The sequence below is a fragment of the Aulonocara stuartgranti genome (assembly GCF_965226115.1).
Source record: "Aulonocara stuartgranti genome assembly, chromosome: 18".
Lineage (NCBI taxonomy): Eukaryota > Metazoa > Chordata > Actinopteri > Cichliformes > Cichlidae > Aulonocara > Aulonocara stuartgranti.
The window spans coordinates 10,339,433-10,356,592 of NC_138954.1; the positions used below are offsets into that span (position 1 = coordinate 10,339,433).

The 17,160-nt window shown below is 39.3% G+C and overlaps 1 protein-coding gene and 1 long non-coding RNA gene across 2 annotated transcripts in view; one reads left to right on the top strand and one right to left on the bottom strand.

Annotated features, from left to right (window-relative positions):
* Positions 1–17,160, top strand: part of ak5 (adenylate kinase 5) — a 111,296-nt gene that overhangs the window by 19,803 nt on the left and 74,333 nt on the right. Inside the window, exon 6 of the mRNA XM_082514831.1 lies at positions 15,298–15,489. Within this exon, the coding sequence (XP_082370957.1) occupies positions 15,298–15,489 (192 nt within the window). The remainder of the gene's footprint in view (positions 1–15,297; positions 15,490–17,160) is intronic.
* The window catches only part of LOC309694650, a 30,529-nt gene that overhangs the window by 9,957 nt on the left and 3,412 nt on the right, over positions 1–17,160 (bottom strand). The window lies entirely within an intron of this gene.

The following is a 17,160-nucleotide window of genomic DNA, read 5'->3' on the forward strand; positions in this document are numbered from 1 at the left end:
GTTCATTTATTTTATTACTTTGTTGGGCCATAAAACATGAGAAAAACACCAAACACAAGTTCCTGCAGCTTCATGTCACATTCTATTATTATTCTGTTTCAGATCGATGATGGTTCAGCTGGACTCTGAATGCAATACTTATTGTGAACTTTGATTTATGTAGATTGATTCGGAACAGGCAAGACCAGATTTGCAATTCCTGCTCATTTATTTTACAGTATTATTACAAACAGATTGCATATAATTGCCAGCTTGACCCCATTCAGTAGGAAACTGACTAATGATAGACTGATTTCAACTTAATGCCGTTTTATTGCTGTGTTGATGCATGATGCAAGTTATGTGAGCAACAGATCAATAAGTTGACCTTGAAGTCCTTGGTGGATGTAAGGCAAATTTTAATGGATTGTTAGCATGACCCCGCTCTACTCATCTTCAAAGTTTTATCAGAATTACTTTAAAACTTTTCAAGCTATCGTGTCAACAGTTACACACACCCACACATGCAAACACTACCAAAAACATTACCTCCTTCTCAAAGGTTATGTTTTTATTGGATGTACCATGAAGATACTCAATGCACCTGAACACCACTTTTAATTAAAAAAAACTTTTTGGCCTTTCTATCAAACATTTTACCGCAAATTTAATACATAAGGCAACCTTTTTTTTTCTTGTTGGTGCTGGAAATATTTTTTGACAATTTATGGAAAAACTGTGAGGTCTGAACAATTCTCACAGTGTGATTTGTTATTTGTCCAGCAACAACTCTGCTGTACCTTTGGACATAAGATTGCACCAAAAGGTGTTTCACCAGGTTTGATGATCAGTGCAGCAGCAAGTGCCTCAATCAATGACAGTATGTGCTGTCGGTGTGTCACGTAAGGAAGCTGTGATGCAGCCTGTGAATATTCTGTAACTATCAAACAGCGTTGGTACTCTCTACAAAACTGCAGCTCCACTGTGGCACAGAATGGTTGATTAAATTTGTGTTTTTTGGGCTCCTGCAGGGAAAACCAGATGGGACTCTTTTGAAAGCGCCACTTACTGAAAGATAGTGTGGAGCTTTATCTCGTCATCTTTCCAGTCAACACATCCAAATGGCTTGTCATTGTAGACAGCCACAGCCAGTCATGTGGCTCTACAGAGGCTGTTCTCTTCAGTTAGGGTAACAAATGGTCCAAAAGACCATTTCTGTCTCTGGAACTATGTTTTCCTATTGCCTTTTTTTGTATGCAGACACGCAAGGAAACGTGCTTCATACACACTGAAATATGCAAAATTGTATTTACATGTACAGTGAAATAAACAGGCAAATGCATAAAATTGCAAAGAGGTCAAAGCATGAAAGTGCATGAACGCACATGGTTGTGACACACAACAAATGTGCATTAGCACATGAGTGCATGCAAAAAGATATAACCTATAAATACAGAAGAAAGAGATAACCATACTTAATATATGAAAACATGCTTACATGAAGTCGAGCACAAACCAAAACAGTTTTTATTTTGTCATCCCAGACGTCACCGTTTCTGTTTTCAGTTGCATGGCATTAGTCACAGTGTGCTACCAACTCAGTTAAAAACAAGTTTAACACGATCACTGTCACTCTGAGTGTCAAACCTACAGACAATTAGCAGTTCAAGCTGCCGCTCTCCTCGGCTTCAGAATGAGAATCGTCTTTGTTTAGCTGCCTCTGGTCCCACGCTTGGGCTGCACTGTATTATTTGTTGAGCTGACACAGACTTGTGAATCTTGTGAAACATCTAATAAAAAGCATTTCATTTAAAAGATAATACTGAACTTGTATTCACCAAACACACCCTGACATGACTCAAGCAAGTCTGATCATGTCTCTGGAAGTATAAATAAGCAGCTTTCTATTGTTAAATCAACTTACAGGTAAACGGATATGATATATCAATGCTGAGTTTACTACCCGAGCTTCACACTCAGTTATAAAACTACCTCATAGTCAGCAAATTTGAATAAAAACCATGATATAAAAGACTATGAAGTATATGAACAGACTAGTTAATTATACCACTGAGTACTCTAATTTTTCTGTACTGTCTTTGGTTTATTTGGGAAACTTACTGTAGTTTAGTTATACATGATGTTATGATACTTTAAAATAGCTCATTAGGAATTAGTTAGAAAATGCTCTGTATATATATCTATATACGAATCATCACTGCTTACATATATACTAATCTTCAACTGTGTATTTTTGCTACTCATCAGCGATAAATGATTAGGTCGGCCATGGCGCTCTTTAAATTCCTTAGTAACGACTGTAATATAAGAAGTGATCCACAGCTTTTTCTTTCTGCAGCCAGCTGTGCAGAAAGTATCGTAGAAGCATCTTAGATGCTTTAAATATGCACCAGTCAGCCACAACTTTGAAATTGTCCTGGGCGACGCATGGAGACAGGACCTGGGTAGCGGCTAAATCAGATTGGGATCTGGCAAGTTTCAAGGCTGTGTCAAAGCTTTGAGCTCTTTGTGGATTTCTGCACTGTCTCAAGATGTATTTCCCCACTGGTTGAGACTGTGGAGTGAGGAACTCGTCTGGGGTATACGGTATGTGAAAGTAAATTTCAAACAAATGCCAGAACCCAAGGTTTCTCAGCAGAGCGTTGTAATGAGATAGTGTTATTCATTGCACTATTTTATATTACTTTAATTTCGTTCAGGTCACAGATTAACATACAATTTAGTTTTGTTTTATATATTTAACTTTAACCTGAAAGTCCCTTAGGATCTTTTTCTTTTTTTTATCACAAGAGAACAACATTTCCACAGTTATAATAAGATGATTTTCCAAGTATGCCAGATTTATTGAACAACAAGCATTCAGGCATTGTGAGGGGTTTCTGTGGGCCCATCACAGTAACCACTGTGGATATGTAACCCACTCGAATGTCTTTGTTATATCCTCTTGCCACTCTGGTTTTTGTACCCTCTCTCCCTGTTGTTGTGAAGAGGCCAAGTTTGGGTGTAATAATAGCTCATAATGAGGTTGCTGTCGTCTCCCCGGTCCGCTGCGCCTGACAGCAGATTCCACTCAGTACGTGCTCCCTGTCTGAAAGCTGCCTGAGGAAACAAAACACATAAACAAGAGGATACATGTGGCTGGCTCGTGTAGAGAATCAGTGCTAACCAGGTGTTATGGTTCAAAAATATTGGAGATGGACACCAGAGGAAAAACCCACAATAACAACACTGGTCCGGTCGGGTTGAGTCAAACGATGATTTAATGATCACACACGTGGGAGATGGACACTGTATGCAGACAGTCTCAGATCTCATCTCAAAAAACACATCTCCATAGTTTTATGAAATCAGGGTATTAGAACGCCCCCTCATGCGTAGTGACAGGTGTAATACAATCAATGTTGACAATTTTATTTAACACAAAGAATAACATTGTCTCCTTCCCGAGGGCAGACGCTACCTGCCCCCCTTCTCCTGGAACCATCTGTACCCTGCTGAGACACAACATGGCAACTACAAGGACTCTTTCATTTATTAAGACCATCAGTGTGTATTGCTCTAAATCAAGTATATAATATTAAATGAATATTGCTGGATCAGCTACTTCTACTTAAAACATATTAAAACATGACTAAGCACAAAATCACCAAGAATGACATCTTATAAGTGCCGTGTAAGCGCGTGCGGCCTTCCAAGCTCAAAGCCTTTGCCCTCCATAGATCAGCCAGACTCGCACTGGCTGTAGCTTTTAACCTTTAATTACCTTGAGCACAACTCTAGAATGAGCAACAAACTGCAATGTGTATGGAATGATCATGATTACATCTGCAATGGAAAATCATGTTATTATTCTGGTACCTGTAAGAAAAGATCAAACTAAAGTTATCACCATCACTGTAATGCAAAGAATAATGTAAGATCAAAAACTTCAATTTATGCTTAATGCAAAGCTGGTTATATACTTCTAAGGAACTAATAATGACATATTAAAATATTAAATGATAATGAGAAAAACATCCCCTCCTTATTCTACACAGGCAACACCCACCCAATCACATACTCCTCCCTTCTTTGATACACCTCAAAGCTGAGCTATAAGTGTGTTTCCAGCTGTTCCAAACATGGAGCAGATCACATCTACTAATGTGTAAACAATTCAATAAACTCACAGTCACTGGCTAACTCATCTATGTTGCCACACATTTGTGTGTTAATAGGCATTTTCACATTCACGGCCCGGAAGTCGTATAAATCACCGCTTTTCATAAGCAGCAGTCTCTGAAATTCAGTTAAGCTGATTCAATTTTTTTTATTGTCAGAATGTTATTTAAGTGCCATTTAAAATAGCTTACAGCGGTTTGTAAAGGGGCACTGCTGTTAGATCAGGACTAGAGAAAGTCTACTGGATGTTACATAAGGTAGATATCCATGCAGCTTTGTTTATAAGTGTGTCTTAGCAACCGCTCAGAAACAGTTCATAAAGTCATTAATGATTGGATGTGAGCTGATGACCACCTAGATATTAATGCAAGCATGCGGCAGGCCTGGGGTATACAATAACCAGTATTTGTTTTAAGGCTTGAAGCTTTTATTGTTATGATCAGCGACCAGACTACAAGCCAATTCAATTAACTTCTCAACTGCATTTAAGGTGTTTCTATTTTTCTTAAAGATTTAAATATAGCTGATTGTACTACAAGGCTGCCCAAGAATTCTATAGTCCACTTTTCAAGAGTAAAATTTCTTAGTATTTCATTTGAATCCTATTTAACACTTATTAGCAGGTGTCTATTAGTGCAGTGGATCTGTATGGTCTATGGATGGACTCCACCCACTTGTCTAAATCTAGTCTCTTCTTGCCAGTAGGGATGTTTCACTAGCAAGAACCCCAACCCAAAATATGAATGATACTCATTTAGTGATGAGCTACAGGAGAGGGTAAAGTATGGCAGAGGTCTAACTGAAAATCTGTAGTGGCTCCCAGCCTGGCAAATTTCCCGATATGTCTCAGAGAGGCTGACAAAAAGGGGGAAAGTGAAGGAAGGGTGAGGCATACAAATGAGAACAAATGGGTTTGTGGTGCAATGAGTTTACAGGAATTAATGTTTGAGGTTTGGTGCACTCTGGTTTGTTTCCCCTTGACTCTAAAGAGAATGATAGTCTATAAAATGAACCAATGTTATTTAGTTAGATCATAGATCAACAAGCTGACAGACTGAATAGACGCCTCTTTGCAACCAGAGGAGTCACCGCCTTCTGAATTAAAAAGAATGCAGGTTTACGGCACTTCTGACTTCACTTTTCAGACATGGAACCTTTTTATGTTAAACAATGAATCATATTTCCTCGAAGGTGTTCCTTTAGGTCTACCCTTCTGTGGACTGTTTATGGGATCAACTCGAGGATGTCATTTTTTATACATTACAACTTTTTACACTGAAAGAAAAAAATAATGGTGCCTTTCATCAGAATCAGAACACACTATTAATCCGGAAGGAAATTATGTGGTTACAGTTGCTCCAAGACAATGAGTACAGCAACAAACTGAATTAAATAAAAAAAATATATTTCAAAATTACAAAATATAAGAAATAGCTCTAATATATACAAACAGCTCACTTATAAATATCCAGAATATTACAAAGATTAAATATACATTATTGAAATTTTACTCTAAACTGTAAATCTATGCATTAGATGGGGGAGTTGTACAGGGAGAGGGCCACAGGCAAGAATGATTTCCTGTGTCGTTCAGTGGTGCATTTGACTTAAGGGAGTCCAGTTCCATCCCCACAACATCAGTGAAAACTTCTTAAGCCAGCAGGTCTCTGTCCAATGGCTGAAGTCTGTGGTGTAGAGGGTGAAGAGGAAAGGGGAGAGGACGGTCCCTTGTGGTGCCTCTATGTTGCTGATCACCTTATCAGACACACAATGTTGAAGACACACAAATTGTGGTCTTCCTGTCAGGTAATCAACAATCCAAGACACAAGAAAGGCATCCACCTGCATCGCTGTCAGCTTATCACCCAGGAGTGTTGGCCTGATGGTATGAATGCACTGGAAAAGTCAAAAAACGTGACCCTCACAGTGCTCGCCGGCTTCCCCAGATGGTCGTAGACACGATTGAGCAGGTAGATGATGGCGTCCTCAGCTCCGAGACGGGGCTGGTAAGTGAACTGAAGGGGATCCTGATGTGACCTGACAATAGGTCAGAGTTGGATAAGGATGAGTCTTTCCAGGGTCTTCATGAGATGGGAAGTCAGTGCCACAGGTCTGTAATCCTGGGAGACACTGGTGCAGGATACCGCATGGATTTTTTTCTTTTTTTCTAAATCAACAAATATATAGCTGAGTTTCCAGTTGCCTTTTCAGCATCTTTACATAACTTATTTGGCATCATTCAGTGGTCACATCAGAGCACAATGTAACTCACATGTCATGTGCAGCAGTTAACTATGACATCTGGGAGCAGCAGGCAGTTTGTAGCCAGTTTGTTGGAAGTGTTTAAGCTGTCTGTGAGTAGATGCACACACTCAAGTGTTTCAGTTAAACTTCAGTTTAGATTGCAATAACCTCATATTAATAAGAGTAATATTGGATGATGTTTAAGCATATTTGGATACTATTGCTATATTATTATTCTTGAGTTGATCCTACCTTGGGTTCCCAGCATTCTGCTTGGCTTAAAAGCAAGAATGTAAATATTATGTTTAATGCTCTAAATTAATAAATGGAAACATCCATGATAGTTTCTGTGTAATAAGCAGTAAACAGCTGGAAAATGCAAAACCGCCAGTTTCTATTTACCATGTAATAACCTATTAAAGCAAACTTTAATGTTTGACAATTACTTGGAAATACCTGTGGTATTTCTGTGTATTCTGGTTTGCTTTTAAGCAAAGCAGAATGCTGGGAACCTAATGTAGGAATTATTCAAACAATATAATATAGTACTACTATCCAAATATGCCAAACACAGAGAGAGAGGGAACCATTCACACTCACACTAATCACTTATTAACCTAACCCCACTAACGTCTTTGGACTCTGGTAGGAAGAAAGTGGAATTTAGTACCTTCTTACTATGAGGCAACAGTGTTAACCTGCTTCTTTTTTTTGTTGCATGGGGCAGCACGGTAGGGCATTGGTGCCCTACCGTGCTGCCCCATGCAACAAAAAAAAAGGACTTTGTCAGACACTTTCCAGATGGTGTTGTAAAGTACTAACAGTAGTTTTGAGGCGTCACGATGCGGCTCAACTTGTTTTACATTACAGTGCAGTACCACCTAATGTGGTAGTACTCCATGCGGCTAAACGTCCCATGATGTCCTTTGTATATGAACGTCCGAAGAAATATTTTGAAAGATGATCAGAAAACCTAGAGAACTCAAGACCACAAAGATGCTACCTAAGACTTCTACATATAGACATGGGCAAAACGTGGACAATATATGAAGGAGTATTTTGTATGGTAAAAGATGTACATAGGTATTATATTATTTAGTTAAACCATGACATCTAATTATTAACTGTTTATTTTATCTCAAAGATTACAAAATAGATATCCCCAAATTTTTTTTTTTTATCTCAAGAACAATTCAAAAACCGGATCTGTCAGCTGCGAACGTCTGCTGGATATCTTCACAATCGAGTGGCTAAAAATGTTTTTTATTTATTACATTCGTCCCTTAAAGAATATTTTCCCTCTGCCAGTACTATACAGCTACACCTAAAACTGCTGTAAAAGACTTATGCAAGCCGTTGTATCATGCTGCTGCTAAACGTCCCTGTGAGGCTGCTGAAGATTCGAAACTCTTTATAATCATTAGCAGCACAGCACTTCTAGACCAAGAGGGCTTAAAAAGAGAGAAGAGAGGAAAAAGGTTTACTTACTGAAAGAGACTGCTGTGATTAAAGATGAAGGAGGAGGACGTAGAGCAAGTTACGCACTCAGTTACAAAGCCACAGAGAGCCTGGAGACTCCAGCAGTTCGGATTGGTGAGGCAGGTAGTTTTAGCTCACAGACACAGATATTGATAAAATGACTGCCTAACAAACAATTTAACCCAGTGAGAGTTGTCGACAGCAAGGATTTACATGAATGTTGTGTGAAAAATATGAACCAATAGTAGAGGTGAGTGTGTTTACATGGACATGGCTATTTCGGGAGTCAAATACAGGATATGGTCTAGGACTAAAAAACACACGTCTCTTACGATAAACAAAGAGCTGTTTAGTTATCGCTCTTTCTGTGCTTGATACTGTAATCGTACGCCTGAAACTGTGTACTTGATCGATGATTCGCCAATCTGATATCATCTTTTACCCTCTCTTAAAAAACTCAACTCGCAATAGTAGATTTTTTTGGACACTGAGGTTCACAAACTAAGCCTATTAAGGTTATACGAATTGTCTGAAGCAATCCATATAGCGCCCCTCCCTTTGAGACCGTCTTCCCCTTACGATCAATTTTAATTGGCTGCCACTCATAAATAGAAGGTTGGAACAGCAGGTGGGAGGGGCTTCTGCACTCATAGCCAACGACTGTCTGAAACCTTATGTTTAAAGCAGCCTGAAGTCTGAGCTCTTGGTTTACAGGGATTATCTGCACAAATACTGATCTCGTTATTTGAGACATTGCACACATTTAATATGAGTATCTGTAAACTTTGATTACATTTGATCTGGTTGTAAAGAGACCTTCAAAGAGATAAAATTGACTCTGATACTTTCAGACAGGCTCAGTGCTGCTTTGAGCTTCATATTCTGAAAGGTTCAGCACTTTATTTTCAGATCCCACATTGCCTGGGAGCCTGTGAGCTTGGGGACAACTGAGTGATCCTCTGAGGGCCTGCAGCATCCATTTTCATTACTCACCCCATGCTGCTACTTTGCCCTTTTCAGCATCACAGCAGCCATTTATGGGCAACTCCTCTGGGCCACCACAGCAACCCTGCTCTCTTTATAGCCGCCCAGAGAGACCATCTATCCCTTCATCAAGCCATTTAGCAAATACTCCTATTGAGTATGAAAGTGCCAGTCTCTTTATTTGCCACTGTCAGTTGGCTAGGAGAGGTCCCTAAATCCAAAACACACACATCTACCTATTTATCAGCTTTGGTTTGAAATAGTCATGGAACATCAATCACAATTTTGGGTGTCTACCGTAAGTCTCTGATTGTTTATCGATCAGTTTCCTGCATGAATCTTGTCTCGTAAATCCATACTCATGCATCATACCGGGTATTTAAAAAGTGCAAAAAGAGCAGCAGCTACACTGCAGTAAGTGCTCGTTCTTATAAAAACAACAGAGAGAAACTCAACTTTCTGCTCTGAGAATAATTAATTTCTGCGTATTACAAATGCGCATTTCTTTATCTTCCTCCTCCTGCAAGACAGAGACTTCCCTGGTCTAAGGGGAAGTAAAAGAAAAAAAAACCTAACAGTAACGTTATGTAATTGTTCTTTTAGCAAGCTTACACCGCTCTCTTCATCCGCAGCAAGAAAAAAAAAATCAATTTGTTTTCTGTGAATTTCCATCTAGACACATAACCACTGTGAATATGCAAGATAAGTGGGTGGGTGACATTTACAGAATCTGCACAGGTTACAGTTAAAGACTGAAGTTTCTTCTTTGTTGGCATTATAGTTTTCTGTGTGACTCTGGGACAAAATCAAAGAATACGATTTTCAAAAGGAATCTCACTGCTGGTTATGAACCAGGTTAATGGTTGCAGAAATCATCTTTTAAATAAAAGCACAAGTACTTTTGACAGCTTTCTGTTCTATCCCAGTAACAGATTGATTAGTTGAACTCTTTGTTTATTGTCTATTAAAAAAATCTTAAGGAAAAGTGTCCAATGTTTGATATTTCATGGGTCTCAAGAATTAGATTTTGCTGCCATTATTGGTCTTGTATACACTCATCTGTGTACGATGACCTGCAAAAATTCAAATTAAGCATGAGAATGAGGAAGAAATGTAAATAAATGACTTTGAATGTGGTTGCTGGTGCTGGACAGGCTGGTCTGAGCATTTCAAAAAATGCTGATACACCGGACACAACCATGTCTGGGGTTTAAAGAGGATGGTCTGATAAAGAGCAGCAGTTCTCTGTGTAGAATATCATCTCTGAACTTGTAGTTAGTCAAACTTTTAAGCAGATGGACTGCAGCAGAAGAAGACCACACCTTGTTCTACTCTTATCAGCTAACAGGAAACTCACACAGCTTCAGCAAAACTAGACAACAAAAACCTAAAAACAAGGCCTGGTCTGTTAAGTCTTGATTTTACAAAGCTCAGTTCATCTCAAGATAGTTTCTTAAATATGACAATGAGTTCACTGTACTCAAATGGACTCCATAGTCACCAGTATCAGTATTATTTTTACAGCACCAAATCATAATAACAGTTGCCTCAAGGTGCTTTAAATTATACTCAGTCCAGTACATTCTAATAAGGTGTACTAAAGTGCCCAATTTGTAAATATAATGGAGGGTGTTTCAAACACACATGCAGTAATTAGAATTTTGTAACTCTTGATTGGACATGAGACGTTTAAAGACAACCACAATGTTCTTAGTTGGCATAATTTATTGTGCTTTATAGACCAATTATCCAATGAATCAAGGAAATAACTGCAAGACTCAGTATAACAATAAAAATTAATGTTAACTGAGGTTCAGCAGAATACACTCAATGAAAAATTAAAGGATTAGCCCATTATGCAATTAGTTAAATAAAAGGAAATGAAACTGCAACTATCTTCAATTCATCATTTTTAAAGAAAATAAAATGCCAGCTTTAGTGTTCCTGGAAAATCTTTTGGGTTTTTACTTGAGATTCTGTTGGACAGCTTACTCGTTTTGGTGACTTTTATAGACCGAGTGATTCAGCTGCAATCGGTTGCCATCCTCCAGTTTCTACAGTATATATGGTGACATTTATTTAAACTATGCAGTCTTGTTCTATTCATTTAGACAGGTTAGAAAGCTCCTGGAGACGTCAAAGATTTAAAATTTGTTCCTCTCCATGAGAGATGCAGGGCGGATGGAGAGGAAACCACCCGAGAACAATTGGGTCTATACAGACAGATGGAGACGCCTGATAGTCTACAGCTACATATGTTTAGAAAGGAAGAGGAGAATGAAATTAACTCAAGGCAGCCAAGTTCACTCTGGACTGGAGCCCATATTCAACTGTTTCTTTGTGTAAGGCAGTATTATGTGAAAAAGTATGAAAAAAGATTTTTCATTTAAATGAATCAGTTTCTTATCTCAATAAACCAGAAACAAAACCTAATAAAATGGCACACAAATCCAATCACAACAAACAAACAAAAATCCTTAAATGCTAAAACCATTTGTTAGCATACAGCAACCGTCTTATGTACCTTCTGTGATAGATATTAACTTTCCATTGCAGCACAACAGGAAGCTGCGTCAATTGCGGCCATTGTTTTTTTCAAAACCTTTTTTTTTTTTGGATTTTGTTGTTGTTTTCCCTTCAATCGAGTGCATTTAGCAGAACATCCCTAAAAGGTTATTAGCAGTGATGTTTGGCACAGCCATCAGGTCAGCATCAGCCTGCTTATGCACCTTATTTAGGACTCTGTATGAGTGTGTGTTTGAAAGAAAGCCTCCACATGCTTCCTGGCCTTGAAGCAAAACAGATAGATTCACTTACTGAACTGCCGGCATTAAAACAGCCTGACATGATGTCTTTTTGCTCCAGTCTGACGTGAGGACAACCATTTTAATAAAGATCTATCTAAAACCGTTCTCGTAGAAAACAGCGGCTATAAGACTCAAGCCTGAGTCGCACTGCCGGAGTGGCATGTGCCTCGATAAGCATCGTCGTTCAGACTATTTTTAGTTCTCTGGCATTGTGCCAGATAAAATGCAGACTCTGGAGTGTTCATCAAGTCCATTTCATCAAAGTGAAACACAAGCTGGAGGAAACTAACTTATAAACTGCTGTGCAGGCTTTATATAGTGCAAGGTTCCCACTGGTGGTGGGTTGTCAGGTACAAGACGAGGAGGATATTTAGCGCTTCTGTGAGTCACACCTGAGGATGTCAGAACTACCATAGAAACTAAATTGCCTGACTTTGATGATGCTTTACGTTATGCAGATAAAAGTATCCTTCAGTGATCTGCACTTGTTAGTTACACACTTTACAGGGTGGAGTAGCTGTTAAATGTGTTTTAGTCAGTACCTAACATTTTAGGCACTTAACTATAGAACTTTAACCTAATGAAGACTTAGTCTTCTTTTAAATAAGAAGACGCTCTGATGATTTCTTGTCAATGACAGCCACATTTTGTTATACTGTATGTTTAAACACTGCTCAAAAACACTTCACAGTATAACACAAAGTCAGTTAAATTTTAGGGATAGTCCTGTCCTGCTAGGAAGCAGAAAATATTGTGAATCCATTTTACCTGCTTTGCAAATGAAAGTGACAACAGGTACAAAAACAAGGACATCCCCAAAAAGAGAATGGCTTTGGAGGGAGTGCAAAAGACCATTGCTTTCTCCTGACTGATATTTTTTCTAGTTTTTCTTGGTGCTACTGTCCTTGTCACTACTGATGGCATGAAAATGAAACAGTATCTGAAGCCCACAAGACAGTTTGGCTAGAAAAAAGTACACAAGTTGCCTGCTGGATTTTATTTTGTAGGGCTTGAGTAGTGCTCCAAACCTTCGTGTGACAGTACATACTGTAGCTGCTCTGCCTGTGCAGCTTGAATGAGTGTTACTTTGCTGCTGTGTCTTCAGTGTACTTTCAATTGCACCAAAGCACATGAAATTGATCCAATATGGTTTATAACTGTGTTATCCCTGAATTTTAACTGCTTAGTGTATTTAGGCCTTATGTACTCACATGACAGTACTTCATTGTTCTGGGCACATTACAAATAAATTCAAATTCAAATTCAAATTCAAATTCAAATTTTATTTGTCACACACACACAACCATACACAGTATGACATGGGGGTGAAATGCTTGTAGCTGTACAATGCCCGACCATTAAATGACAGAAGAAAAGTTTTACAATATTTACAATTTACTACAAAAATTTACAAATTAACTTAGGAATTTACAGTAAAGAATGTGCAAATAGCAGAAGAGATTATAAAGATAAGGATTATAAATTATAGGAATTATAGGATTATAGGAAATGTGTGGTGGTGCGTGTGGTGACGTGTGTGAGAGTCCAGTCTTATAGTGACGTGTTTGGGAGAGTCCAGTCCTACACCTGGTTCAGGGCCCGAATAGCCTGGGGGAAGAAGCTCCTCCTCATTCTCTCTGTTTTGGCCTTAAGGGAGCGGAAGCGCTTCCCAGACCTCAACAGTGAGAAGAGTCCATTGTTGGGATGGGAGAGGTCCATCATAATCTTCCTAGCTTTGGACTTGCACCGCTTGGTGTAGATGGACAGCAGGTCAGGAAGCTCTGATTGAATGATGCGTTCTGCCGAGCGCACCACCCTTTGCAGATCTTGTCTGTCCTGCTTGGTGCTGTTCCCAAACCAGGTGCAGATGTTTGACGTCAGGACGCTCTCGATGGTGCAGGAGTAGAAGTTCTTGAGCACCTTCAGTGGCAGATGGAAGTCTCTAAGTCTTCTGAGGAAGAAGAGACGCTGACGGGCTTTCTTAACCAGGGTGTTGATGTGACAGGACCATGACAGGTCCTGAGTGATGTGGACACCCAGGTATCGGAAACTGTCCACTCTCTCCACTGGCGTGCCACTGATGATGAGGGGTTTGTAATTCCTCGCCTGCTTTGTAGTGAAGTCCACGATCAGCTCCTTAGTCTTGCTGACGTTTAGGAGGAGGTTATTCTCCTGGCACCAGGTCTCCAGGTTCCTAATCTCCTCCAGGTAGGCCGTCTCGATGTTGTCGGAGATCAGGCCCACAACAGCAGTCACAAATAGTCACCTGCAAGGACTATGAGGCAGGCATACTCATTACAATGAGCTGACCGACTGTACATAGTGACAACTGCAGCATTTTGAGCTAAAAAGAATAGCTCTGCTTACACTCTCCTTTTTTGGTTGCAAGGTTTAAATGACACAAATTCAGTTGGCACACTAACCTTTCTTTTTCTATTACAAAACAGGTCATGCGCACCACAGACCACATCCTCTAAACTGAACGTTGAACTTTGCAATAATGATTTTTCTGATGACTTTTCTGTTTATGCACTGGCTGCTTGGATGTTCTGTAGCTGGGCTGTTGAGGCAGACAAATTAAAAGCCTGATAACCACAAAGAGAAGTTGAATGTGATCGTATTACTCCTTATTTGCAGTCTTATTTGTTGTCAATCATTAGAAACAGCATAAAAAAAATCTAAATCAAAGATGATTTTGTCAAAAGACCACCTGCTGCCACCTACTTTTTTTTAAATAAATCGAAAAATTCATGGATAACAACAATCATTATATTTAACCATTAACAAATATCGCTTCAATAAAAGAGCTTGTCCATACTGGCAGAATAACCATTAGAGAAACATAAAAAAATATTTTGGTAATTACTAATGGCATTAAAACACTCAATGGTGATCTATATAGGCAAATGTATGTAAGAGAAATCATAGTGTTGTTTACATATGGCTGATATGGGGTTATTTATCTTGAACTGTTAAATCCAAACGGGCTCCTGTCTACACACAGAACCACTGACATGATTATGAAAACTGCTGCTTGTTGGATTATATCTAAGTCCCGCAAAAAAGATGCTAATTTTTAGCTGAGTTTATCTATCATCCTCCTCTGTTTATTACACAAAAGCAATAATGCAAAGAAAAGCTTTCTGAGTGGCAGCTTATGTACTCATCTTCTTTTGAGGGGGGACAGTATTAACCTGTTTGAGTCATAATCCCACCTGTATTAAAACTGTGGCGTCGCTGGTGCAGCCGCAGGCTATTTTCTACGTGATAAGCTGAAATCCTCAAGGCAATGAATTCCAGTGGAATTCAAGTAGATTTAATTCAAAAGCAGGAAATATTTCTGTGTACACACACTATATATACCCACTGTATATATACTGTCTCTTCAGACCTTAGAAAGATCAGGTCTTTTGTTTTTGAATGAGTTGCATTTTTATCATTTTGACCTGAGTGAACTGAATTTAAAAATGAGACTGACCTGAGTGGACCGCAGAGATTTGAAAGAGTCAGCACCTCTGAGGTTCCACAGGGTCAAATTATGGCCATCACATATAAATGAAGACTTTTATGAGAGGTAAAGTATTTATAGTGTTGGTTAATATATTCTCTTCTCTCCCGCTAGATCTGTACTCCTGACCTTGTGGTGTTCCTGGCCTGCACTAACCACCGTTTGAAGGAGAGGCTGCAGAAACGAGCCGAGCAGCAGGGACGGCCTGACGACAACCCTAAGGCCATTGAGCGCCGTCTGACCAACTTCAAACAAAACACCATTCCTCTGGTCAAATACTTCCAGGAAAGGGGACTTATTGTTACGGTAAGGCTGCCGAAAAACCCATTTTTAGAGAAATTACACTCATACAGCACTTCAAACCAAAGGATGTGGAGATCAGGGTGGTGGGTGGGTGAGCACGGCTTCCAGCTGGCACAGAATTGACATTCACATAATCATCCATCCATTCATTATTTTTCTTAACTCCTTACCCAGCCCCAGTTTCCACGAGAGTTGGAGCCTATCCCAGACACCGCACAGTGCTCTCACAGAGAGACGCAACCCTGTATGGTGACATCCACAACTACGGCCAATTTAGAATCACCAATGAACCTAAAATTGTTTGTTTTTTGTGGCAGTAAGTCACAGCTATGCCAAACCCACATAGAAGTGCAGATGGAGCCAGAACCAACCTCAAAAGTTAACCATTACATCACCTTGAATCACCTTGAAACCCTCTTGCTCAAGTGTCAAAAATAGATTATTATTATCATTATTATTATTTTACTCCCATCATACATTTTGGGGCGCTTTTTTTTTTACAGATTTTTGAAGAATGTTGAGCATGAGCTAGTAATTTCATTTATTTGTAATTTCAAAAGCACTCTAGCTATAAGGTGAAGGGGTTTTTATAACTGCAGTTTAATTGGTAGCCATTGGGTGATGGGTGACTAGCAGGTACACGTGCCTCTCCAGCCACTTCTTTATTATTTAACCCTAATGGCTTAATCCCAATACACATCATTCATCATGTATGACTGCAGGCAATTTAAAAAGCACAGCATCTGATGAGACTGTTCCCACTGGGCAAGTCTTAATGCCAGGTCAATAAAATGAAGAAAAAGTTCTCTTTGGATGCAACTGGGGGGGAAAAGCTATAGTTTCCGTGATCATAAACAACAGGGCTGAGCAAATGCCATTTTTGTTCTAATGAGGTTGCTTGGTAAAAACTCTTTATAAGAGGACTTTATTAGTCCTCTTAAAAGAAATCCACCTGATATTTGTTAAAACAAAGTCTGTTAAGACAAAGTTGTTGAGACAGTGTGCACAAAATTAGAAATCTATTTAATAGCTGCAGAGATACAGTCTGAATGAAAGGCCTGACCATGCTTGGTAGGTCAGTGTTATCCTTCTGTCTGACGGGGCTTGCCTGGATGCATAGATGTAGGCCTGTGCATAGCAATTTTGTTAAAATGACCCAAGATCTTCATTGTCATGCTTACCACACTCACCACAGCAGGAGCGTGCATTCAAAGTCAAGTACGTTTCCAACCTGTGTCAGTTAGTTTCTGATTGTTTGGAGCTGAAATCCAGACTGCTGCTGTTGAAACAGAGATTTCAGTGTTAACTGGAGACCTCTGGGATAGTCATCTGATTGTGTGGCTTGGTGCAAAGTGGCATTGAGTTACCCTTGGCATGTGTGAGTTGAGTGCAAATAGAGATATTGGCTCCTGCAGTCAGCAGCCCACTCTTCTGGTGGGAGTCTTATTGATCTGTCTGAGTGTCAGCTCAGTGTCGTCTTCTTTGTAGCAGAGGGAATACTGAATAACTTCTCTACTGTATTATTGCAAGAAAGAGACTTTATTTGCATTCGTATGGATTTGGATCTTTGTCTTGGGATGTCTTCAAATCAAATGCATACAATAACCTTCACTGGATTTTCATATCAACACTAAAAAGAAGGCTTATGTAACTTTTGCTTCCTGTCACCTCAGG